The following is a 26040-nucleotide window of genomic DNA, read 5'->3' as shown; positions in this document are numbered from 1 at the left end:
CCAACTAAGTAGCATAATACTGGAAGTGGAGCCATGGCTAAAGTGGTAGAGCACCAGCCTTCAGCAAAGTAGCTCAAGCAAGAGAGTGAGGCCCAGAGTTCAAACGCAGACCAAAGAAATAGCTTTGTCTCAAATAAGTCAAATCCAACTTGTCTTTTCTGCCTTCTCCCTTGGGACCACATGGGGGGTTGTGTACACACACACATATGAAAATAAAGATTAGGGTCAACACCCAACAGCCAAGAGCAGGGTGGCTGGTACCAACCTACAGGTGCAGTTAGTCCCCACTTTTCTACCGCTAGGAGAGAACAACAGTCTTCAGTGCCAAAGAGCTGCTTTGCACAATGAACAAAGCCGTGCAATGTAAAGCATTCCCTGGTAAGTCTGCTCAAAAAGCAACCCAGAACAGATAAAACTGGGTTATTAGTGTTGTTGCACTTGGCTCCTCTTCACAGGCTGCAGTCCCTTTGCTTCTGTGGACCTGGGCTACCTCCAGGTCCGCTTCCTCTTCTGTATTAGAAGGAGACTGAACTACTTTTTTTTTGTTTTTTGTTTTTTTGGTGCCAATACTGGAGCTTGAACTCAGGGCCTTGTGCTAGTGCTTGTGTTTTTCCCCATCACAGCTGGTGCCTACACCGTTTGAGCCATACCTCCAGTTCCAGCCTTTTGCTCACTAATTAGAGATGTTTCTCTTGATTTGTCTGCCCAAGTTGGCTCTAAACTACATTCTTCACATCTCAGCCTGCTGAGTAGCTAGGATTTTAAGACTGAGCCAGCAGTGTCCAGCTTTTGATTCTTCATTTCTTAAAAGTATTCTGACATGGTAAGTTTGACTACACAGGCAGAAAGCTTTCCTGATACCTGCACCAGCAAATGAATCTGAATCCACTCTAAGAGGGAGCTGGATGCCTGGTTTTTCATTTCCTGCTATCCCCTAATCATCCACCTCCCCTTCAAGCTTCAGCTTGTACTCCTGAGCAGCCCAAGACTGGAGTGTGCCTGTGCTTTATAAAGTTGTATTGTATTGTAGACAAGGAGTGTGCCACATCCCACTAGAGCACTCTTATCACGACAACAATACAGTACTACATTATTGCACTTCAGTTCTGAACACCTCCTGCAGAGTTTAAATAAACATGTTTAATAAGTCAACAATGTGACCATATCATAAAGGTTCAAAAATCATGACGTCTAAAAGAATGGTTCAAATAACTGAAGATATTTAATCTAGAGGATAAAAAGACTTGGGAAACACATGATAGCTATTGTTAACTACTTAAAAGGGTAGTCACAGGGAAGAATAACTAGGTTTCCTAATACCCATGAGTAAAATTAATAAAGGTAGATTCTAACTTGATAAAAAAGAAGTTGGTTGTGTTTTATGAGACCGAGTCTCATTATATAGCTCAGGCTGGCCTTGAATTCATGATCCTCCTGCCTCAGCCTCCCAAATGCTGGGATTAAAGGCATGTACCATCATGCCCAGTTTTAAAGAAAGGTTTTTCAAAAACTCTTCTGAGTGTTCAAGTATGGTCAATTGACCAGTGATTGGGAATATTTCATAAGCAGGAGCAAGTAAGAGCTAAGCCATTATTCTATTGGTAGGGTGTCTGTGGTATTTGTCAAAGTACTATAAGCAGCTTCAGTCCAATTAATTACTGTCACCACTTTTGGGCCTGTGTGTTGGTTCCTCTGAAGAGGAAGTTTAGGAAGGCAGTAACATTGGATCCTGAAAAAGGAGCCTTCAAGCCAATACTCTTTCTGATTCTCCAAACACCCACTCACAAGTGGTCTCAAAAACACCCAGTACCTTTACTTAGCTTTACCCACTTCACAATATGCTCAATATGAGCAATTTGACTCCCAAGCCTAGGTCAGGCCTGAGTGTTTCTTGTGAGCCATCATTTTAGGTAAAGAAATCACTGTAGCGGGAGAGCCCCCCTACCCGCAGGAGGCTATGAAGTCTGAGGAAGGACAGGGACTCAAGGAGTCCTGGGGAGGTAGGCCTAAGAATCCAGGCCTGGCACCATCACTGTCCAGGAAGGGCCCAGTTCCTATGGCTCTGTGCATGGAGGCCATTTGTTCTTGGCAGACTTCATTTCAAGGGTCCTGTGTGGACTAAGACTAGGGATTGGGCAGAAAGCAATGGCTGTCTGGAGGGAAACTCAGCCCTTCCGTTGGAAAGGACGGTTGGAACATAGCACTGAAGTGGGTTTGGCTCTCAAGCTGTAAACGGTGGCCCAATGGGGAGGTGAGTCCACGGATAAAATGGATCCGAACCAGCCCTGACTGCCCCCCAGATACCAGCCATCCATAGGAGTCCAGGTTGGGGCTGAAACGTACCTGTGCAAAGAAATAGAAAACCAAAGAAGATTAGAAGTGGTGTTTTAGTTTGACTCCAAGTTGTACACAGATTACAGTCTGAGAGGACAGGATCATAATGAGGTGAGAGAGAAAGGAATGAAAAAAACCAATGAATGAAGTATGTCTATTATGCTCCAAGAGCTGGCAAGGCTGTTTTCCTCCTTGGCCATCTGCAACTTTTCATCTCACATATCACTGATAACAGGCCCAGAGTTGGGAGAAAATGGGAATGGAGGGCAGTGAAGATGAGACAAGATTCTGACCTTATGAATAGCTTCAAGCTGCAGCCTGTCCAGGCAAAGCTGAGCATGCCCTTCTCCTTCCTGCATACGCAACATTGGTTCTCTACGGAGCAGATTGTGGAAGGAACCCTGGGAAGCAGGAGAAAAAGGAAGCAGCTTCTTAGTTTTGCATCTTAGTCCTCAAATTCCTTAGAATTTCCAACTATACAAGGACTAAAGATTTCTACCTTTTTCTAATGACACACCCATTCTCTAGCCTTAACTTACCAAATCTGTGTCCTGAAAAAGCAAGTAGTGATGGTTGATGGTTTCAGCATATGTTTTAGCTTTAGGAGGGTTGGGAGTCCCAGATGAAGCAGAAGCATAGTCTTGTTCTTCGGAACTGTCCTGATACGGGATCAGATCTGCTTTATATATAGGCTACAAAGGAAATGATGGGATTAGGTTTTATAATATTAAAAATGAAAACATAGAGGAAATTGGCTTGGGGCAACAAAATCTTCCCCCTCCCCCCCCCCCCTAGTCCTGGGGCTTGGGACTCAGGGCTTGAGCACTGTCCCTGGCTTCTTTTTGCTCAAGGCTAGCACGCTACCACTTGAGCCACAGTGCCACTTTTGGCTTTTTCTATATATGTGGTGCTGAGGAATTGAACCCAGGGCTTCATGTATATGAGGCAAGTACTTTGCCAGTAGGCCATATTCCCAGCCCAACAAAATCTTAATGAGTAATTTTTAGTTCAAGCCCCAGTACTAGCACAAAGCAACCAAAAAACATACTCAGTGGTAACATGGAACTGGGCACTGGTAGCTCATGTCTGTAATCCTAGCTACTCAGGAGGCTAAGATCTGAGGATTGCCATTAGAAGCCAGCCAGGGCAGAAATGTCTGTGAGATTCTTATCTCCAATGAACTACCAAAAAAGAACATGGAAGTGGAACTATGGCTCATGTGGTAGAACACTAGCCTTGAGCAGAAAAACTCAGGGACAGTTCAAACAGCAGGACTGTGAGTGTGCATGCGCGTACGTGCATACACACACACACAGACACAGAAAAAGCTCAATAATAACATGTAGGGAAGATTACACAAAATTCTGTGCAAATATGAGGGTCGTTTGAAACCAGTGTAGGCAGAAAAGAGTCCAGGAGACTCCAAGAGCACAAAGCCTCAAGCTCAAGCCCCAGTACTGGTACACATACACACACACTCTCTCTCTCTCTCTCTCTGCTGCTGCTGCTTTTCACAGATGACATTGGAGCCAGAAAACTGAGTACTAATTTACATTCCACCAGGAATTGGCTGGGATACTGGGTTAAGACTGAACAAATGGTATTGGCATTAGATGTCCATATACATACAAATCTTCTCTCTGCGGGTTTCTTGACATTTACTGGATTCGATGCCATATCGGGCAATATAGCTGCAATGAGCTCCCCAGATATATCTCCAGCAGCTACAGTCCCAAGCCAGTCAGATCCTGAAAGACTCTAGTATAAAGAAAAAAAAAAAAAGATCATTCACTCATTCATTTCTGTGAACTGATAATGACTGCACAGTCTGAGAGTAAAAGGACACAAATAAAAATGAGTGTCTTGGTTGGGCACCAGTGGCTCATACCTGTAATCCTAGCTACTCAAAAGGCTGAGAACTGAGTATCTAGGTTTGAAGCCAGCCCAGAAAGAACTCTTTATGAGACACTTATCTCTAATTAGCAAGAGGGGAAAGAGCTGGAACTGATAGTTCATGTCTATAATCCTAGCTACTCAAGAGGCCAAAATCTGAAGATTGTGGTCCCAAGCCAGCTTAGGCAGGAAAGTCCTGAGAGTCTTCATCTCCAATTAACTACCAAAAATCTGGAAAACAAGCTGTAGCTCAAGTAGTAGAGTGCTACCTTTGAACAGAAATGCTCAGAGACAACACTCAGGCCTTGAATTCAAGCCTAAGGATTGGAACATGAACATAAACAAAACAACCCCCTCCCCCGAAACCAACAAAATCCACAAGTGGAGGTATGGCTCAATAGGCACAATGCCAACCATGAGCAAAAAAGGCTATGTGAAGTGAAGGAAAGGATGACACTGTATGAATGGAAATGCACTCATTAGCTAACTTATGGAACTGCAATCCTCTGTACATTACCTTTATAATAATAAAAAAGTAAATTTTCTTAAAAAGCTGCATAAGAGTACTAGAATTTAGTATTAGCATTATCCACACCCCCCCAAAAAAATCCTTGTAACCCACGTTTCTGATGATATAGTTACTATGCACCTGACTTCTCCTTCTACTCAAAATCACCAATCACCACCTATTCCTGAGTACCAATACAGCGGAAATGGCACTTCCCTATGTAATGAAGATTGTGGAAAAGAGGCTCACCCAGACAGTGCCTTTTCGAGGAGCAGTGAAGTAGGCCTTGAAACCAAGGTAACCAGCATCAATATAATGAATTCCACAGAGTCCATAACTGTATGAAAATAAAAAAATAATCTTGTTTTCTAAGATTAAATACAGCTCTCCCCAAATCCTTCCAGAATTCAAACCTCAGTGAACCTGTCAACCCTCCTCTTCCCACAATCTGGATGCTTTGCATTCCCACCCTTAGGACCCTTCCCCAGGGCTGCCATCTCCATCTTGCCGTACGAGGCATAGCAGTTGTCCTGAGCCACAGTGACACCATTGTAGGGTAGCAGCCAGGATAGCTCGGTACTCAAGAAGCGCTTGATACAGTTTATTGGTTCATAAGGTCGTCGAAGATCCCAGAATTTGATTTTCCGGTCACTCCCAGCAGAGACTAGGAAATGACTGAAAAGATGTGAGATCAAATCAGGAGAAAATTCAAACAATCTGTCCTATTTTCACCTTCCCTCTCCCCAGATCTGATTTCATACCTGTTAGCTTTGCACCACTGAATTGTACGTACAGCCTCATCATGGGCTAGGAAACACTGGAAGGGGTAGAGTTTTAAGGAGCCATCAGAAAGCCGTATCCTCTGCAGGGGTGAGTTAGTGGGAAGATTCCAAAAAACCACCATGCCTGAAACAGAGACAGAATGTGTAGATATTAAAGGTAGGTTCTTGATTTCTTTTCTTTCTCTGGGCTCTTAGGACCTTTGTCTTCTACTCTTAGACCCAAACTACAATGGAAGACCATGGGCATCATGACTAAGTCCTTTATACTCCTGCTATGGTTTATTAATTCACTATCTGTCATTTTCACCCCAGTTCTTATCAACCAAAATGTTATGGCTTAGTTTTAGATTTGCAGTTGAAAGGTAGCTGGTTGAATGTACTGACCTCTTACTCCCAAAATCAAAATAAAGGTATTTTAAAAAGCCAGGTGACAGTGGCTCATGCCTGCAACCCTAAGTCAGGAGGCTGAGATATGACGACCATGGTTCAAAGCCAGCCCAGGCAGAAAAGTCCCCATGACACTTTTATGTCCAATAAACTACTCAAAAACACTGGAAGTGTCACTGTGGCTCAAGTAGTAGAGCACTAGCCTTGAGCATAAAGAGGCTCAAGGACAGAACACAGACCAAGTTCAAGCCCCAGAACTGGCCAAAAAACAAAGGTGGGGGGGGCAGAGGAAGGTTGTGATATAACTCAGTGGCAAAGCGCTTGTCTAGCAAGTGCTATGTCCTGAGTTCAATCCTAGTACCAAAAAAGAAAACACACACACACACACACACACACGTTTAAAAAAAAAATAAAAACAGCTCAGGAACAATGCCCAAGCCTAACGTTCAAGACTCACGACTGACAATAAAAATAAAAGCAAAAAGCATAAGCCCAGATAGGTATAATGCTATATGCCTCTAATCCCAGTACTCCAAAAAACCGAAGCAGGAGAATTTGAGTTTTGAGGTCAACCTGGGCTGTTTGAAAAAAAAAACAAAAACAAAAACAAAAGCAAACTGGATGCTGTCGGCTCATGCTTGTAATCCTAGCTACTCAGCAGACTGAGGCCTAGAGGATCTTGATATAAAATCAGCCCAGGTTGAAAAGTGTACAAGGCTCTAGCTTCAATCAACCAGTACCATGCTAAACTGGAGGCATGGCTCAAGTGGTAGATGTGACCAAGAGTTTAAGCCCTGATACACACAGACACAGCTCAAGTGGTAGATGTGACCAAGAGTTTAAGCCCTGATACACATACAGACACACACACACCAGGGCTGAGGTTTGATTCAAATGGTAGAGTACCTATCTAATAAACTAAAGGCTTCAGTTCAAATCCCCATCCTGCCAAAGAAAAAAACCAAACAAACCAAAAATATAAACCTTCTAGGCATGGCTGACAAACTACAGCCTATGTAGTAGATTCTGTATAGCCAGCCAACTGTTTAAGTAATCATGTTACTGCAACACAGTTGAACCCATTTGTTTACTGAACTATCTATGGCTAATTCCACATTATATGGCAGAGTTGTGTGGTCCAAATAGCCAACAATCCCATAAAGCCTAAAATTATTAAAATCTGGTCTTTTACAGAAAAATGTGCTGAACTTTTCTTGTGAGGGGGGACTGGAGTACTAGGGCTTGAGCTCGCAGCTTGCAATGTGCTAGACAGATGCTTCTTCATCCCCAACTCTCCTCTAAGGATAATAGGCAAGGAACCCAAAGCAACAAAAGGTAGGGAAAAAGACAACATAAGGATGAAAAGAAACTAACCCGGCTAACTTAAATCCTGTTTATACATAAATTCGGGGACCTTTTTATTGATAGTGAATTAAAGGTACACAATAAAATTTAGCAATAGAGAAGACTGAACTACAGGACTAATGAAAGTAATCATTAAGTTACATTAGAAGTCAAAAGAACAGCATGATGCATATATCTTGATGAGAACATCACTAAAAGTAAAACAGAAGATGGAGAGATGACATAGGAAGAAGCAGAAGAATGCTAACAATTTTTTGTCCAGTCATGGGATTTGAACGCTGGGCCTGGGCACTGTCACTGAGCTCAAAGCTAATACTTTGAGCAAGTTTCATTTCTGGTTTTTCAGTAGCAGACTGGAGCTAAGAGTCTCACAGACTTTCCTGCCAAGGCTGGCTCTGAACTGCAATCCCCAGACCTCAGCCCTGGAGTAGCTAAGAATGCAGGACTGAGCCACAAGCACCCGGGGAGTGCTGATTTATCATCTCAACAGAAAGCTTACCAATGATGACTGAAAATGAAAGCAGTTTTTTGTTTTGCCAGTCTTGGGGCTTGAATTCTTCAGGAGCTGAGCACTGTCCCTGGCTTTTTTTTTTTTTTTCCGCAAGGCTAGCTCTCTGCCATTTGAGCCACAGCACCATTTCTGGCTTTTTCTGTATATGTGGTGCTGAGGAATCAAACCCAGGGCTTCATGTATATGAGGCAAGCACTCTACCACTAGGCCATATTCCCAGCCCTGTTTTCACCTTTTATTTTGTGCTGGGGATGGAATGCACAAGAGTTTTTATCACTGTGCTACATCCCTAGCCTCTCATTCACATTTTTTTTTTCTGAGTAGGAAAATTCTAGTATTTCTTCTTTGTATATTTGGTTGTGTTTCTTGAATAAAAAATCAGAATATAAGAAGTGGCACTGTGGCTCAAGTAGTAGGTAGAGTGCTAACTTTGAGCAAAATAAGCTCAAGGACAGTGTCCAGGCCCTGAGTTCATGCCCAGGACTATCCAACACAAAAACACCCCCAGAAAACCAGTGAAGCTGTGGCTCAAATGGTAGAACACCAGCCCTGAGTTAAAAAGCTCAAAGACAGCACTCAGACTCTGAGTTTAAGCCCCAAGACCAGCATATGTGCATGCACGCACACATATATACACGCGTGCATGCACACCCAACCCCCCCAGAATATAATGCCATGCTCTGAACCAAAAGAGGAAGCAAAACAAACATGTTTCAAGAATAATAGTTCTTTATGTTTTATTTTGCTCTTACCATTATAATATCCAGCAGCCAGGTGATGGTGGGGCCTGGTAGGCATCCAGGCCAGGCTAAGGCACTGACCACACTCAGACGGGTCTGAAGCTTGCATAGACCCCACCTGAAGGGTTGCTACACACTGCACCTGCAAAGACAGAAGGACTAGGACTAGGGTTAGGAATCCTAGTTGTGGGGAACAAAGGTTCAAGTCAGTGTTTGATCCAGCAGGTGGAGACATATTTTCTAAGTACAAGACAACTCAATGTGGAAATTGTCATGCAAGGTTCTAAGAGTGGAGCAGGTTCCTCACTCACCTTATAGATGGCAGGCCTCATTGAATCTGTAAGGGAAAAGAGCAGAAGCTGACTGTTTTTTTGTTTGTTTGTTTGTTTTGTTTATCAAAGACTCCTTGCCAGGCCTTATTCTGAAGTTAAAGCCCCATACCCACACAACTTTCCCTCATCCTTTCTTTTTTTTTTTTTTTTTTTTTTTTTGGCCAGTCCTGGGCCTTGGACTCAGGGCCTGAGCACTGTCCCTGGCTTCTTCCCGCTCAAGGCTAGCACTCTTCCCCTTGAGCCACAGCGCCGCTTCTGGCCGTTTTCTGTATATGTGGTGCTGGGGAATCGAACCTAGGGCCTCGTGTATCCGAGGCAGGCACTCTTGCCACTAGGCTATATCCCCAGCCCCCTCATCCTTTCTTGAGAAAGCCTTTATCTCTCCACCATCAAATTTCCCATGTTTTCATCTTGTACCTGATATTTCCTTTTGTCCTTTGACTCTGCTCTCTTCATTCTTTCTGTTTCTACAACTACGCTCATTTGGTTATTCTTTCTTTCTCCTGCACTATCTACTTGCTCTTTCCCTGCTGGATCATTTTCTTTTTTTTGGCCAGTCCTGGGGCTTGGACTCAGGGCCTGAGCACTGTCCCTGGCTTCCTTTTTGCTCAAGGCTAGCACTCTGCCACTTGAGCCACAGCGCCACTTCTGGCCGTTTTCTGTATATGTGGTGCTGGGGAATCGAACCCAGGGCCTCATGTATACGAGGCAAGCTCTCTTGCCACTAGGCCATATCCCCAGCCCTGGATCATTTTCTTATTCCCATGTAGCCATGCCCTATCATCTCCTCTACAAATAAACACACCTAAAAAAACTTTTTTCCTCCATATCAACCTAGCCACCACTCTTACTTGCTCCCCTTTATAGCTAAACTTCCTAAAAAAAAAATATTATTCTTTACTTCCTTATTTCCTATTCCTGCTTTAACCCTCTCCTCCACCAGACCACCATATACAGGACTTCCCAGGGCTTATGCCCAGATGTTCTCTTCATTACTCAATAGTGTTAAAAACAAACATATCCAACACATAGAAGCTGCCTTTCCCTCATCTTAGTCACCTGAACTCTAATTTTCTCCCTGTACTGACAACAGAGATTTTGTTGTCTGTGTATATGCATGGTGGTATAGGGAAAAGGGTCTGAGATATGAATTGGGGAGCCAGGCACTGGTGGCTCATGCCTGTAAGCTAGCTACTCACAAGGCTGAGATCTGAGGATCATGGTTCGAAGCCAGCCTGGGCAGGAAAGTCTATGAGACTTTTATCTCCAATAACGACTAGAAAACCAGAAGTGGCCTGGAGCTCAAGTGGTAGAGTGCTAGCCTTGAGCAAAAAGAGCTCAGGGAAAAAGCCCAGACTCTGAGTTCAAGGCTCACATTTAGCCAAAGGGGGGGAGGGAAAGAATTAAGGAATAAGAGTAGGACAGGGAGAGGAGTTCAATCAGGACAGAAAAAAAAAAAAAAAAGGCAAGGGGTTGGCCAGGAGAATAAAGAAGAGGGAAATAAAACCTACAGAGTTAAGAATACAGTTATAACCCTCCAAGTAAAAGTCCAAACTCAAGAGCAAATCAATCAAAGCACAATGTGGGTGCGCGTATGACTAAGGCTCTGTGCTACAGAGGAGTTTCAGAAGAGGCAAGCTTCGCATCCATGACTGTAGTCCTGTTTACTTGCTCTCCTCCTCACCTAGGGACTGCTGAGCCAGCAGGGCCTCAGGATGCGGCAGACTGAACAGCAGCACTTTCCCATCTGAGCAGGCGAGAGCCAAGAGACCCAGCCGAGGCAGGTGAGGAGCCTAGAGAGAGAGATCAGGCTGAGGCTTGCTGCCTGTAGGTGACTCTCAAAAAACTTGACGTGCTAAATCCCTGAAAACATGACATGGAGCTGCTGGAAAATATCCATCCACCACAATCCAGCCTTCCTTCCAATGCCGAGAACTCCCAGGGCCATCCCATAGTCAACGGAAGTACCTTCCGAGAGGTTTCCGGAAGCTCCCATGCTCCACTGGGGCAGAACTTGAGGTCCCAGATACAGCCATTGTCACAAGCAATCCCATAGACAAAGTGAGCCCTATTGTCAGGACTGGAGAGAGAAAGCATGTGGGGACAGTGGGTAGGAAGAGCAGGCTAGGCCTACTGGAGATTGACTCTCCTTGTCTCAGCCCAATCCAAGCCTTCCCCCATCATTTTCGCTACCTCACCCAGCTACCCATGGCAGTGTCCCAGCCCCACCTCACCAGCTTTCTTGCTGCAATGTCCCAAGGCCCCAGAGCTGCAGCAGCCCAGGGCCTGAGTGAAGCCGGCTCAGTGGGTGTGTCTCATTCATGTCAGGGCTGGAGAAAAGGGCCACATACTGAGGGGCTGCTGATCCCTCTGGCACCGGGCACCAGTCCAGAGCCCAGAGTGGTCCCCCTGTGAAGAAGGATACATCCCAGCGCTCCGGATGTGCTGAGATGGAACTAAACCTAGGGAAGTCAAAGACATTAGTAAAAGGTTAGGGCGCAATGGGAACTCCACTGGAGCAGGTATGACCTGGGCTTAAGCAAGGGCCTGAAAACTCAAGAACAGTCTACAGGTGAGAGCAGTGTTCATCCACCACTTGTACCTCTCTCCCTTTGCCCTTTCCTTCCCTATGTCTTCCCGGCTCCAGTTCATCACAAAAAATAGAAGGCTTCTGCCAGGCACTGGTGTCTCACGCCTATAGTCCTAGTTAATCAAGAGGCTGAGATCTGAAGATTGTGGGTTCTAAGCTAGCTGAGGCAGGAAAGTCCCTGAGACTCTATCTCCAATTACACCAGAAAACCAGAAGTGGTGCTATGGCTCAAAGTGGTAGAGGATCAGCTTTGAGCAAAAACAATTCAGAGACAGCACTCAGACCCTCAGTTCAAGCCCTACAACCAAAAAAAAAGAAAAAGGGCTGGGGATATGGCCTAGTGGCAAGAGTGCTTGCCTCGTATACATGAAGCCCTGGGTTCAATTCCTCAGCACCACATATATACAGAAAACAGCCAGAAGTGGCGCTGTGGCTCAAGTGGCAGAGTGCTAGCCTTGAGCAAAAAGAAGCCAGGGACAGTGCTCAGGCCCTGAGTCCGAGCCCCAGGACTGGCCAAAAAAAAAAAGATAGAAGGCTTTTAATTTGATATTGCACCATTCTCTCCAGGGCTGAGTATATTATCATGTAAACTGGTTTGACCCCAATCTCCCTAGTTTCCCTAATCCTCCTGTAGAGCTGAGCACTGTAAACTAGAAAGAGGTAACTAGCGTCAAGTCGAACGCCTATCCTTGGAATCAATAGGCCTGTATCAGGGAAAGAAGGGCTAATTTGTCATCCCCTTCAAGATTCATTTTTCCTAATTCTATTTCTTAATCAGAAAAAAAGGCCTAACTGCAATTTTTACCTGTTTATGCGGTAGAGTGTGCCATCCTCAGGAAGTCCTTCACGTTGTACAGAAAACAATGGAGACTTCTCTTCCTGGGGCAGGTACGGAGCTGCCTCACTGGGAGAAAGCAATGTGAACAGTCTTGAGTTTGGAAGTTCCACCCATTCCTGGATGCCCACTATATATCTACTGTTATGTTGCTCTTCTGCCACCCGGACTCAGCTTCAGGGATACACTTCAACTTACATGTCGGATAACAACTGCCACTTCCAGGCTACAGGAATCCATTCAGCAAACTCCCAGAATGAATGTTGCTGTTCTCGGCTGGAGAGACAGAAGAAGAATCAGAGAAGAAGCAGTTATGCTATCCAATTTAACTTTAAGAGATGATCTATCTATGGTTTGTGCTGTCCAGTATACCAGCACTTGACCAATGTGGCCAGTACAACTGAGAACCAGAACTTATTCTATTTTCATATGAAGAGCTGTTTATTTAATTAGTATCACTTAAGTTTGAACTCAGTATATCTCACACTTGTTACATAGGTGCTCTACCATGTAAGCCATGTCCCCAGCCTTTATTTCATTTTAAAGAGCTCTTGCCTTTGTAGCATTCATTTAGTAATGAATGTCATCGCCATGCTCCACCATGAGCACTTTTTTCTAGACTGCCTGGGCATCCCTCCACTGCCCCTTCCCCTCCAGCCCCAAAGGCTCACAGGTCTTTGGTGAGATGGAGGCACTTCCAAACAGGAGCCATGATGTAATTGGGTAAGCCATTGGGAGCCAAGCCTCGGCAGTGTGACTTCTGCTTCTGAGGATCAAATAGGAAAAAATGTAAAGGAACAAGCACTCTAGGCTAAAGAAAGTCCTGGAAGACACCTTTCCCTTCCAATTTTTACTTTCTTTGGCATTATTTACCCTCCAATCACTGCCCTATCAGCATCTTAAAAGATTTGTGCTTCAACCATTACAAACTCTTCTATGAAGACTCTGTTCATTCTTCCTGAATTCCCTAGTATTTGATTCAGAGGCCTCCCACATACTTTCAAAACTCCTGCCAGTAGGACAGCAGCTCCCTACTCCCTATTCTTCCCACTCATTTTCAGGCTCTCCCTCTTTGGATGGTTCTGTGTAACACACATCCACACACACCCACACACCCACACACCCACACACCCACACTTCACTCCTCTCTCCCTCCCATGGGAATCTTATCCCATATCCCAGGGATTAGGGTGACACCTTTATCAAGTTTATTAGGGTGACACCTTTATCAAGTTTATTATACCTTAGTAAATGTGAATGTGGCTAACTATTAGCTTTTTTTTTCTTTTCAATTTTAGTCCTACATAGTACTGTGCTGAGCCATAGTAGAGTCTGAGGCAAAAGGAAAAAAACAAAAACAAAAACAGCAAAACCAAGCACCAGTGGTTTACACCTGTAATCCTAGCTACTCAGGAGGTTGGAATCCAGGACTGTGGTTTGAAGCCAGTCCAGGCAGGAAATTCAACCCAGTAAACAAGATAAGTAAGCTGCAGGCTGAGTTGAAACCCCAGTACCAGCAGGAGGTAAAGACACAGCAAACTTTCTATCTTTACTTAAAATTTTGATATTTTGGATGTTATATTAATTAAGACATATGGTACTCATAAACTGACATGTTGTATTGAAACCTCTTTGTACAACTATTTACATAATAAAAATGTAAAAAAAGACACAGAATAAAGTAAAATGCTGAATCAAATCATCAGCTGCTTATTTACTCAGAGTCTTAATACTCCATTAAATACTGTGGAGGCAAGGTAGGTATCAATCCCATATACACAACCGGTGACTAAGCATCTCCAGTGTGGCCCATAGGTCCTACAGGTATCTAGCTAGAAGGAAGCTCATCATGCTCCCTGCCATCTACTTTCCATGGTGCTACCACACAGCTGCAAATCCCTAATTCTGTGTCTTCCTTCCCTTCATCCTCCAAGTCCTATCAATTCTGGAAGAGTCTCTTCCATCTGCCCCCACCTTTACTTCCTTCCCTGCATGATTCATCTCTCATCTGGCTTTCACTGTCAACTGTGGTTTGAAAATCTTTCTCCGTCTTTTCCCCATCCTTCCTTTTTCCTATCCTTTCCTTTCTTTTTGTCACTAATAGAGTTTGAACTCAGGGACTTGAGCTTGCTTGGCTTCCTTGCTTAATTGTTATTCTACCATTTGAGCCACAATCTCAAGCCAAGCTTTACACTGGTGGAGTTTTGTGGACTTTTCTGCTCAGGCTGGCTTTAAAAAACCAGGATCCTCTGGATCTCAGCCTCCTAAGTAGCTAGGACTACAGGTGTCACCCACCAGCAGCCAGGTTGACTTATTTTCTTATCCAGTCACACTTATTTCCTGCCTTGCTTTTCAGAGCTTCAGTCAGGGATGAAAAGGTCTGGAAAAGGGTAGTCCTGACAGTTGTACAACTTAGCAAATGCTCTTAAGGCAGGTGAATTTGTACATTTTAAGTGACTGAACAGTATGTTTTGTATTATGTATATTTTGTCACAAATAAACAAGTCTGATGGTTCATAAATGTAATCTCAGCTACACAGGAGGCAGACAGAAGTCAGAGGTTCAAGACCAGACCTAGTTAGCAAGACTCAACAACAAGCCAAGTATATTGGTTCATGTTTGTAATTGGAGCTATGTAGAGGCTTTGGTAGAAGGGCTGAGATCTAAGGCAAAAAAGCAAGTCTTCACTTGAAAAAAAGCCGCAGGACTGGCAAAAAAAAAAAAAGAAAAGAAAAGAAAAAAAAAAGAAAACAACTCCCAAACCAAGTGTTATTTTTGGCTCCATACAATTTTGCTCTTTGTCCTTTCTAGTTTCATCTCCCCTACAATTTTACCCTAAGCCCTATGTTCCGACCACAATTTATCATTACTCTATGAAATAAGCAGTTATCTTTCCTCTGTTTGCTCCTAGTGTCCTGGTCTAACACTGGCTTTACTGAAACATTATAAGGCACAACTTTGTTCATAATTATGTTTTCTAGAATAGAATAATCAATTATTGATTACTCTTGTTTACTATACCCTCCCCCTATAATCATCTTCTGTGATTAGTACAGAATATTCAGTTATAAATGTAAATAATCTTGTTTACTACACACTTCTCCTATAATCAATCTCCCTAATATGTCAATTGTTTTGAAGCTGCTTCTTTAAAAAGTTAAAAGCAAAACCAAAACTGAGCCAAGCTATTTTTGGGCCCAGGGCTGACCCCCCTAGAGCCCCTATTTCTCCATTCGCTTTCTTGTCTATTCTCATTACCCCTGAAGTGGGTCCTCGTGTGGTGCTTCGGGGTGCTGCAGGTTCAGGATCCGAAAAGCTCTCAGTTGGGCCTTCACTTTCTTCCTCTTCTTCAGCCTCAACCTTCAGGACAAAGCCTTCCCCCTGCACAGCGGCATCATCATCTCCACCTTGGCAGACTCCCTGCTGCCGGCTCTTCTTGGGTTTGGTGGGGCTGCTCACCTTGGGACTCTTGGGAGGACAAGACCCCGGAGCAGGAAGAGTTGTGGAGAGCTCTTCAGCTGCCACTTCCTGAAGATACAGAAGTGCCCTGTAGGGTGGGAAGAATCAGCGCTATCCTCACAAACCTTTACCTAGGAGCCTACTTCCCCAGACTTCACCGATTCCCATCTCACTGGATCCTCCCAGGAACCCTGTGAAGTAGCCATTAAATTCCCCTTCCTCCTTAACAGATGAAAAGTTAAATGACATGGCTTAGCCAAGTCAGGTAACAAATAAGGAATCTGAATCTAGGTCTTTCAACTCCAAAGCCAATGCACTTTTCACTCTACCACATTAAAGAACATAAAGGGCAAGGGAAATGAAAGGAAGGGCACATAAATACTGAAATATACTGGGTGGTAAAATAGCAATGAAGACCTGGGGGAAGTCTGCGAAAAATGTGATGGAGAGCCGGGTGTTGTAGTGCACTCCTGTAATCCCAGCACTCGGGAGGCTGAGGCTGGAGGATCGCGAGTTCCAGGCCAGCCTGGTCTATTACATAGCGAGACCCTGTCTCAAAACAAACAAAAACAAACAAAAAATGTGATGGAATATGAGGTGCAGAAAGAAGCCTCTTAGATACAAAAAGTTAGCAACACATACCATAAAACTGGCTACAGTGAGAGCTAAAGGAGTACCCATGACCCCACCCCTGCTTACCTGATACCTTGCAGGCTGTCTTCCCATCTCTCCATATCTGCTCCCCCATCATCCCCTCACCTCCACCCCCTCCACCAGGCCATGCCCCACAATCCTTACACTTGGGCAGCCCTTCGGCGGGGTCGTTCCTCAGGAGAGGTAAAGTCCTCAGGGGGCCTCTTTGGATGTGGAGACTCTGGCTGCTCTAGACCTTTGGACAACTTCAGGAGTAGCAGGTCTCCCTTAGACTTTTGACTTCGTTTCTTAGGCACAGGGGCAGATAGAGGGTTGGACTGATCTAAGAGAGCAGGAACCAGAGGGGCTGATGGAGCTTTACGCTGTTGGGGCCTTCTGGGGCCTTTTGGTGTCCCACTACCTCTCTTCCGGGAAGTCTGTGAAGCCCTAGGCTTTGAAATCTTTGATATCTCTGAAGAAAGATCTGTAGAGAAGAATATGGACTGTGAGATGAGATTGGAGCACATATCTCTTTGGAATAGATTATACTACACCCAGGCTTATATAAGATCCTGCCAACTCATACTGCTCTTTCATCTTAAGCTAAGCATGGGGAGCCAAAAAGAGAGGGAAAATAGCCAACAAAACCCCAAAGGTACCCACCTTGATGTTCCAATCTGGAAAGGCTTTCCTGGTCCGGAGGAAAAAGCCTCTTATCAGGAGAACCCTCAAATCCAGTCAGAGGAGTAGGCAGTGACATCTCTATGGAAGCCTCCACACTGGTTGCTTCTGAGGAGCCCTTGATATCAAGCTGGTTTAACACGTCTTGTCCAGGAGGATCTACCACAGTCATGTTCCCCACGGGGCCGGCCTCCCCCAAGGCAACATAGCCGACCCCGCAGGTATCCATCAGCACCCCCCAAAATGGCTGTCCTGTATGAAGACATATCAATGTGAAAGGCAAGCTTTCTCTTTTCCTATCTTTTCTCACCACAGTAAGAAACCCCAGCTCCTCAATCATTCACTCATTCATACTAATGAATCACTCCACACCTTCTATATCATTGTTCTAAGATCTGGTGTAATCACGTAAGATAGACAAGGAAGGTACCTGCTCTAAACGAACTTATATTCTAGTGAAACAAACAAGACACAAGTAAGTAATAGGCTACCATCTATTAAATGACTATGTGCCTAACACAATACTTAAGTTTTACACATGCTATTTAACATTCACACATTTTCTTGTATGGATTTTTCAATAAATGAACAAGTGCTTAACTCCTCTTCCTGAAAAACAGTAAAGCGAGTCACATACATATCCTACCACCACCACTTCCCCCAAAATAAGGAGAGAAAAATTATGCACCTAGGGAATATAACAACTGACAAAAATAGACCATAAATAATAGTTGCCAAGTCTGATGTAGTGATACATGCTAGTCCTAGCTACTAGAAAAGTTGAAGAACCATTGAGCTCAGGAGTTTGGGGCCAGCTTTAGCAATATAACAATACCTTGTGTAAGAGTAAAATGTAAAAAAAGTAACGATATAATAAATATGTCATGAATAACTACTTTAAAACCTATCCAACTCAACGAGGATACCTAGACCTAACACTCGTTTCTGTAAATATTTACATCAAGAATAATTGTAGCTAGACACCAGTGGTTCACATTTGCAATCCTAGCTACTCAGGAGGCTGAGACCTAGAAATAGTTCAAAGCCAGCTTAGGCAGCAAAGTCCAAGAGATTTCATCTCCAATTAAACAGCAAAAAGCCAGGATGGAGGAGTGGCTCGTGTTAGAGCTCCAACTTTGAGCAAGAAAGCCAAGTGAGCACAGGCTCTAACTTCAAGCTCTGGTACTAAAGAAAAGAAAGGAGTAATGAAAGAAGTACTCTGGAGCCCAGATATCAATCTTACACTTGAAAGAATGGGAGAAGGTGGTGTCAGATAGACTACGAAACAAAAACATCCTATTACATTAAGAGACTTCTGGCTGAGCTCGGTGGTGTGCATCTGTTATCCTAGCTATGGAAGATGCAAAATGGCTAGTCCCAAGGGTGTATGCCTGTCATTCCCAGACACACAGGGAAGCTGACCTCAGTGTATATCAGCCCTAGCATAAAGCGAAACCCTGTCCCCAAAATAACCAAGACAAAAATGGTGAGCACTTGCTTAGCGAACACCAGGCCCTGAATTCAATCCCCAGTAGCACCCAAAACAAAACAAAACAAAAACAGCTGGCACTGGTGGCTCATGCGTGTAATCCTAACTATTCAGGTGGCTGAGATCTGAGGATTGTGGTTAGAAGCCAGTCTGTGTAGGAAAGTCTGTAAAACTCCAACCAACTACCCTCCCTGCAAAAGCTAATAGAGCTCTGGCTCAAACGGTAGAGTGCTATCCTTAAGCAAAAGCTCAGGGGCAATGCCTAGGTCCTAGTTCAAGCCCCAGGACTGGTACCAAAAAAAGGAGGAGGGAGAGGGAGGAGGGAGAGGGAGGAGGGAGAGGGAGGAGGAGGGGGAGGAAGAGGAGGAAAGAAAAGTAGTCTGATGGCCCACACTTGTAATCCTAGCTATTCAGGAGGCTAAAATCTGAGGATCTTGATTTGACCAGCCCAAGCATGAAAATCCATGAGACTGTTATCTCCAATGAAATAGTAAAAAGCTGAAACTGGAGGTGTAGCTCAAGTGGTAGAGCATCAGCATTGAACAAAAAAGCTAAGGGACAGCACTCAGACCCTGAGTTCAAGCTACTCAAAACAAAACAACCCATAGAAAGAAACAAAAGGTCCAAGACTCTATCTCAACGGGAGGGAGCTGGATGCATTGACATGTTCTTTTTTTTTTTTTTTTTTGGCCAGTCCTGGGGCTTGGACTCTGGGCCTGGCCTGAGCACTGGTCCCTGGCTTCTTTTTGCTCAAGGCTAGCACTCTGCCACTTGAGCCACAGCGCCACTTCTGGCCATTTTCTGTATATGTGGTGCTGGGGAATCGAACCCAGGGCCTCATGTATATGAGGCAGGCACTCTTGCTACTAGGCCATATCCCCAGCCCGACATGTTCTTGTCATGCCAACAATTCCAGGAAGTCTTAAATAGGTGGATCTCAGACCTAGTCACAGACCAGGACCAGGACTTCGTAGTGTACCTGCAAAGCAAGCACAAGGCTGCAAGTTCAAACCCTAAAACTGCCAAGAGAGAAAAGAGAACTTTTCTACATTTAATGAACTAGTGGGGCATTGGTGGCTCACACCTGTAATCCTACTCAGGTGGCTGAGATCTGAGAATCGTGGTTCAAAGCTAGCCCAGGCAGACAAATCCCTGTGAGACTCTTATCGCCAACTAACCACTCAAAAACCAGAAGTGTAACTGTGGGTCAAAGTGATAGAGCGCTAGCCTTGAGCAAAAAAGAGCTCAGGGAGAGTGCCCATGCCCTGAGTTCAAACCTCAAGACTGACAAAAAAAGAAAGATTGATTTTAAAAAATGGACTAAATTGCTATGAATCTTTTCAAGCCCAGATAATCAAGATAGGAACTCTTTTAACCAAAAAAGATTAGCAGAGTGAAAACACTGACTACCATCCCAAAAGCCTGAGCAACCATAACTCTTCAAAGGCCAATTTTAGCCCAGAACAACCTGCTTGACTGGGACAAAGGAGGAGAAAAAGTTCAACTACCAGAAAGGAAACTTGCACAGGTCTATTCATGCTTAAAGGTTGCCTGAGTGTAAAAATGTGCTGCTTTAAATACTACTAAAGATGCACAAATTCAGGGCTGGATAAATGGCTCCCTAGAAATATATAAATACTGCTGGGTGTGGTGGCACACATCTGTAATCCCAATGCTTAAGAGGCTGAAGGCAGGACCGTGAGTATAAGACTAGTCTGGGCTAAATAACACCCCGCCCCCCCCCCTTAAAAAGAAATAACAAAGGGAACTCTCACAGAAATCAAGTTTCTACTTGTTTTTCTTTGAAGAAGCTACACTTTAAACAGATTATAAACAGCTACAATAGCCAACCCACTTAACTATAGTGCTAAAGAAACAATGTAACATCATGTACTACAGAGACTACATACATGACAGAGATAAGGAAAAATGAAGTCAAGGAATCCACCTACATTGTTCTTTGGTAAGTGAAAACCTGCTAAAACTATCCCACTCAATGAATGTTAAGCAAAAAGTATCCAATATGAAACCTACCTATTTACCTACACTATACTAAGAGTAATAACAGAAACAAAAGTGTAAAGTGGGGAAGGGGAAAGCTTACCCTGTAATCCTAGCTAGCAAGGAGGCTGAGATCCAAGGATCACAGTTGGAAGCCAGCCAGGACAAGAAAGTCCCTAGAAACTCCAATAAACCACACAAGTGGAGCTTTGGCTCAAAGTGACAGAACATCAGTCTTGAGCAGAAATGCTCAGAGACAGTGCCCAAGCACTGAGTTCAAGCCCCACTACATACATACATACATACATAGAATTGCTCCAGAAAGCCTTTTGGGCTCTAGTGGCTCACATCAGTAATCCTAGCTACTCAGGAAATTGAGATCTGAGATCTGAAGCCAGCTCCGGCAGGAAAGTCCTTGAGACTCTTATCTTCAATAAACCACCAAAAAAATTGGAAGTAGAGCTGTGGCTCAAATGGCAGGGAGCTAGCCTAGAGCACAAAAGCTCAGGGGCAGCACCCAGGCCCCAGAGTTAAAGCCCCAGGACACACGGGGACACACACACACACACCTCCAGAAAAACGGGGTAAAATCCAACAAAACCTAGCACGAAGAGTGTGATCAGACTCAATACTTTCAAGAAACCCAACAAGCTGGGCATGGTGGCTCACACCTATAATCCTAGCTATTCAGGAAGCTGAGATCTGGGGATCAAGGTGGGGAGAGCCCAGGAGATTCTTATCTCCAATTAACTATAAAAAAAAAAGAAGGAAAGAAAGAAAGAAAACGAAGTAGAGCTGTGGCTCAAGCTCTAGAGTGCTAGTTTTGAGTAAAGATGATCAGATCAGGGACAGTGCTCAGGCTGAGTTCAAGCCCCAGGCACTGTACAAAATGAAAAGGAAACACGGTAAGTAGATCAGAGATAAGACAAAGGCAAGTAAAAAAAAAATTGGCAGTCACAGGCTAAGAAACTAAAATAACATAAATAATGAAGTCGGATGCCAAGGGTTCATGTCTACAATCCTACTCAGAGGGTGAGATCTGAGGATCACGGTTCAAAGCCTGACGGGGCAGGAAAGTTCCCGATAGCCTTGTGCATAAAAGCCTGGGGACTGCATTCATGCTCCGAGTTCAAGCCCTGTGCCCGCACAAAGAAAAACTAAACTGTAACCTATTATTTCAGTCCATATTTTAAAGTCCATCTAAACTTTAAAAATAAGCTGATTTAATAAAACAATTCTACAGTTGATAGGGATAGCAAAAAGTGATGTTGGCAAGACTTGTGTAACCATAGGGCCTTAGGTGAAGTTTGTTCGTCGCCTACACTTCTCCAGCAAAGCGAGTTACCTCGGGTGGGCCGAAGTCACAACCACCATCTTCCCCAGGAGCCAGCCAACTTGCGCGGGACACAAGGAGCTGACAGGGAAACATAACTGGCCCTTGGCTGCGCCAATGGGACTGCAGCGCGCGGGGCACAATCCCTGGGGTTAGAGCCATCTCAAAGAAAGGGCTGGGACACACCAGAAAGGACCGCCACCACTTCAGGAGACCACCGCCTGCCCTCCCAGAAGCCTGGCCGGTGGGGGGGGGGGGGTCGGGGATTGTCGGCTTTCACCACCAGCCTGTGTGGGAAGCGAACCCTGATTTCCCTAAGACTGAGGGACAGTGTAGGTTTTCTGGGTTCAAGAGGCGCAAGGACCACACAGGGCCCAGGCTAGAACACCGCGTGGAGGAAGTAGGCCAGACCCTCGGCTCGGAGATGGGGGACGCTCGGTGGCCACTGTGGGGAAGGAGGTGCGAACGTGATGGATTTCTGTGGGAGCGCAGAGGCCGGAGGGCGCGCCGCCGTGCCCGGGGGGAAGAGAGAAGTCGGGAGTTGGTTCCCAAGGTCTCAGCGCTACTGCAAAAGAAGGGGAGGAGTAATCGCCAGCCCCCCGCACACCCCGCTGCGGTACACTTACCCGCGCCAAAGTCCTTCCGGAAGTCCAAGTTCGAAGATGGCGCCGCCTGTCTGGTCGCGGTTTTATGACGAAATCTTATCTCGGCTCTTCCTTGCCCCGCCCCCGGCCAAGGAAGAGCCTGAGCTCGGTCGGGGACCTGGTACTCAGTGTTTTTTAGACTCTGTGTTCCATAATGCAGCGCGGCGGCTGTCTGAGCCCTTTTGGCGCCTGCGAGTCTGGAGCGCGACGTCCTCGGCGTGGGGACGCGGCAAGGCCTTCTGGGAATTGCAGCGACCAACTGGGGGGGGGGGGGGGACCCGCGCCTGCGCAGTCCCTCCAGCCCCTCGCCGTCGCGACGGGAGCCGCTGGAATGTGATCCCCCGGTCCGGGCAGTCCCTTTCAAGCGTTGGCTCGGAGCGGCCCTTCCGCCCAGGTGCGGCCGCGGGGGGCGGCGCCAGTCCTATCTGCAGTCTGATCTGAACTGCTACCCAAGCCGTCAGCCCCGGAGTCCAACCAGCAGCCAGCTGCCAGCCGCCCGGGGATTAGACTAGCTTTTGCCACTGCTAAAGTCTGGGATGGACCCTGGGCCGGAAGAAAGTGAACTAGGAACAAGGTCCTGGAAGGGAGAGGAGAAGGAAAGTGCGGCTTGGGGACGCTGCACTCCCGAGGAGCCTCCACCCCTTCTTCGCGGGATGGCCTGCGGGGGGGCGGGGGGTGAAGGAAGGGGCGCTGCCCAGTGTTCCTGTCGTAAAAGCCTCACAGGACTCCTCATGCCCAGGAGAGGATAAGGGGGTGTGTGTACGTGGTCGGGAAGGGGTGCAGTAAGCCAACGTTTGTCTCCCCGGATAATTCCTCCCCTTAATTCCGTGGTTGCAGGAAACGTTTACAAAAATTAGGGGAGAACAGGCGGAGTCCCGGATACCCAGGAATATGACATCCAGGATTTCAGCTCAACCTGGACAGCATAATAGGAGTCTCAAAAAAACCCAAACTTAAAATACACGTATGTACTACGCGAGATGGCCAAGATCTAGGTGAGGGGGAAAGGGGACACCGAATTCCACTCCACTCATTAGCTGCCCTCTAGAGAGTATTTTTGGATTGATGTCGCCTTCCTCCTTTAGATGTTAGCCTCTAACCACTCGGGTGATGGGGAACTCTAGTTTCAAACTCACTTCTGAACAGAATTAGTCTCTCCAATTCTGCTGCCTCTAATTAGGCTACCTTCGACTTACACCATGGCAAAAGCCAAAGTTAATGACTGCATTTATTTTTTGCAAGAAGACATATGTCTCAAAATTCTAAAAATACAAGAACAAAGACTCGCTTCAAACTACTAGCCATGCAGGTAACTAATTCATTTCTTGTTACTGACCCAGAACATTTTAGTTATTTATACTTATCTTTTCTCTTTGAATTCAAACAGTAACAACATGTTTCTGTACCTTAAAAGAAGATTGGAGATCGTTCCATTTGTGTTTAAAGGCTTCCTTCCTCTGACTTTAGCATTTAATTGTATAAATATAGTTTAATTAGTGCCTAATACCAATGGCTATTAGATGGATTCCAGTCTTTTGTTATTATAATGGTGCTGCTTATAACAGCTTATAGCCTACATATAAGTTACTTCAACATGTGCTTACTGTGTTAGTAGAATGAAATATTGCTGGGTCAAAGTTTAAGGGCATTTGTAATTTTGATTTAAAAGCAATTCTTTAACCCAGCCATGTCTTTACCTGTAATTGCCAACAATTATTTTCCTAAAGCATAAAGCTGATCCTATTACCTAGTTTAATTTTGATGATTGAGAGGTAGACTCAATATATTAAAATCCCCGAGTTTAAACTGATGTAAAAAAAGAATATGCTGCCAAGTGTGTCAATGCAAGCCTACCTAAATCCTAGCATTAGAGGAACATGAGGCAGGTGGACGGAAGAGTTATGGGCCTTAAAAAAATTAACTGCTGAGGGAGAAGGTAACCAACAGTACAAGAAATGTACCCAAGGCCAAACATGAAACTGTAACCTCTCTCTACATCACTTTGACAATAAATAGGAAAAAAGTAACTGCTCAAGTACTCATAAAGCACTGGGAGAAACTAATGATGCAATTTCTGAAAATTGGCAAATAAAAGAGGACAAAATGAGGCATTTGTCCTGCCTTTCCAGTATGGTATAGTTCACATCAACTGATCTGAGGCAGTTATTGGTTTTTTTTGGGGGGGGAGGGGTGTTGGTTGTGGGACTTTTAACTCAAGGCCTGGGCACCACTTCTGGTTTTTCTACTTGTTAATTGGAGATAAGAGTCTAATGGACCTTTCTGCCCAAGCTGGCTTTGGACTGTGATTTTCAGATCTCAGCCTCCCGAGTAGTTTTTCTTTATAGAAAATATTAACTAGTAAATGTGGAGTGATAAAGAATTAAGAACAATCACTATTTGGCATCTTCTAGTGAAATTATTCAAGGCAATAATCACCAGTGGATAAAACCACCAAGTGAAAGGTTTAGAGGAGGCTTTAAAATGCCTAGATCCACACATCAATAAAAATGAAACAACCAGTCATTACTTGCCTCCTTATGTGAGGCACTATGAAACACATAGAAACACTTATGAAGTATCCCTACCCCAAAAGATAAAAAGAAATGCAGGGCTTGGAGGAGAGTTAATAAACACTGTATGAAAGCAAACTCAAATCTAGAATGTGAAACACTTTATGAAAACCTGGTTTTTACAAGTCAGTCTCATGAAAAAAGGTAGGAGAAATGACTTTTTTCCCTTGTAGGTGCTAGGGATGGAACTCAGGAACTCAGGTATACTAGGTAGGGCCTCTACCACTGAGCCATACTCCCAATTCATTTTAAGAGCTAGAACAGACCCTGATTTAGAATAAACTATTTTAGACACCAAGGAAACTTGATCTGGATTGGAAAATATGAAGTATTTTAATAAACGTGTTGATTTTATGGTAAGTTTCCATATTACTATAAGACACACTGAAGTCTGTAGGAATGATTGTCTCAGATTTGCTTAAGGTATGTTCCCTGGTGGTCTAGTGGTCAGGATTCGGCGCTCTCAGATTTGCTTAAGGTAAGTTCGAGAGAGAGAGAGAGAGAGAGAGAGAGAGAGAGAGAGAGAGAGGGAGAGGGAGAGGGAGAGGGAGAGGGGGAGAGGGAGAGGGAGAGAGGGAGAGGGAGAGGGAGAGGGAGAGGGAGAGAGAGAGAGAGAGAGAGAGAGAGAGAGAGAGAGAGAGAGAGAGAGAGAGAGAGAGAGAGAGAGAGTCAGTTGTGGGGCTTGAGCTGAGTGCCTGGGCTTTGTCCTTGAGGTATTTTGCTCAAGGCTAGTGCTCTATCACTTGATCCACAGATCCACTTTTGAATTTTTGGTGGTTAATTGGCAATAAGAGTTTCAAGGACTTTCCTGCCCCGGGACTGGCTTTGAACCACAAACCTCAGATCTCAGTCTCCTAAGTAGCTAAGATTATAGGCATGAGCCACTAGCATCCATCTAACATTGTTAGATCCAATAGCACTGTTCTTGGCTGTTTCCAAAGATACTGTTCATA

The 26040-nt window shown here is 44.8% G+C and overlaps 1 protein-coding gene across 4 annotated transcripts; it reads right to left on the bottom strand.

The window, feature by feature from the left end:
• Positions 1 to 1120: 1120 nt before the first annotated feature.
• Gtf3c2 (general transcription factor IIIC subunit 2) lies at positions 1121 to 23444 on the bottom strand. Of its 4 annotated transcripts, XM_048353235.1 has the most exons (20): positions 22500 to 23444; positions 17033 to 17302; positions 16535 to 16853; positions 16154 to 16285; positions 15536 to 15824; positions 12949 to 13043; positions 12476 to 12553; positions 12248 to 12346; positions 11087 to 11314; positions 10821 to 10932; positions 10537 to 10645; positions 8832 to 8857; positions 8533 to 8662; positions 5497 to 5641; positions 5249 to 5410; positions 4985 to 5072; positions 3964 to 4092; positions 2874 to 3026; positions 2628 to 2735; positions 1121 to 2343 (listed from the first exon to the last, which is right to left on the bottom strand). In XM_048353235.1, exons 2-20 carry the CDS (start codon positions 17277 to 17279, stop codon positions 2125 to 2127), a joined length of 2868 nt encoding a protein of 955 aa, XP_048209192.1. In that variant the 5' UTR covers positions 17280 to 17302; positions 22500 to 23444; the 3' UTR covers positions 1121 to 2124. The 4 variants fall into 4 exon arrangements, with proteins under 4 accessions (XP_048209192.1, XP_048209194.1, XP_048209191.1 ...); XM_048353237.1 differs by lacking the exon at positions 16154 to 16285; XM_048353234.1 differs by lacking the exon at positions 22500 to 23444 and having other exon boundaries at positions 17033 to 18692.
• Between the last annotated feature and the right edge of the window lie 2596 nt (positions 23445 to 26040).

The sequence above is a fragment of the Perognathus longimembris genome, chromosome 8 (assembly GCF_023159225.1).
Source record: "Perognathus longimembris pacificus isolate PPM17 chromosome 8, ASM2315922v1, whole genome shotgun sequence".
Classification (NCBI taxonomy): Eukaryota; Metazoa; Chordata; class Mammalia; order Rodentia; family Heteromyidae; genus Perognathus; species Perognathus longimembris.
The sequence above is the reverse complement of the archived record's forward strand: the minus strand, read 5'-3'. Positions and strand labels throughout refer to the sequence as shown.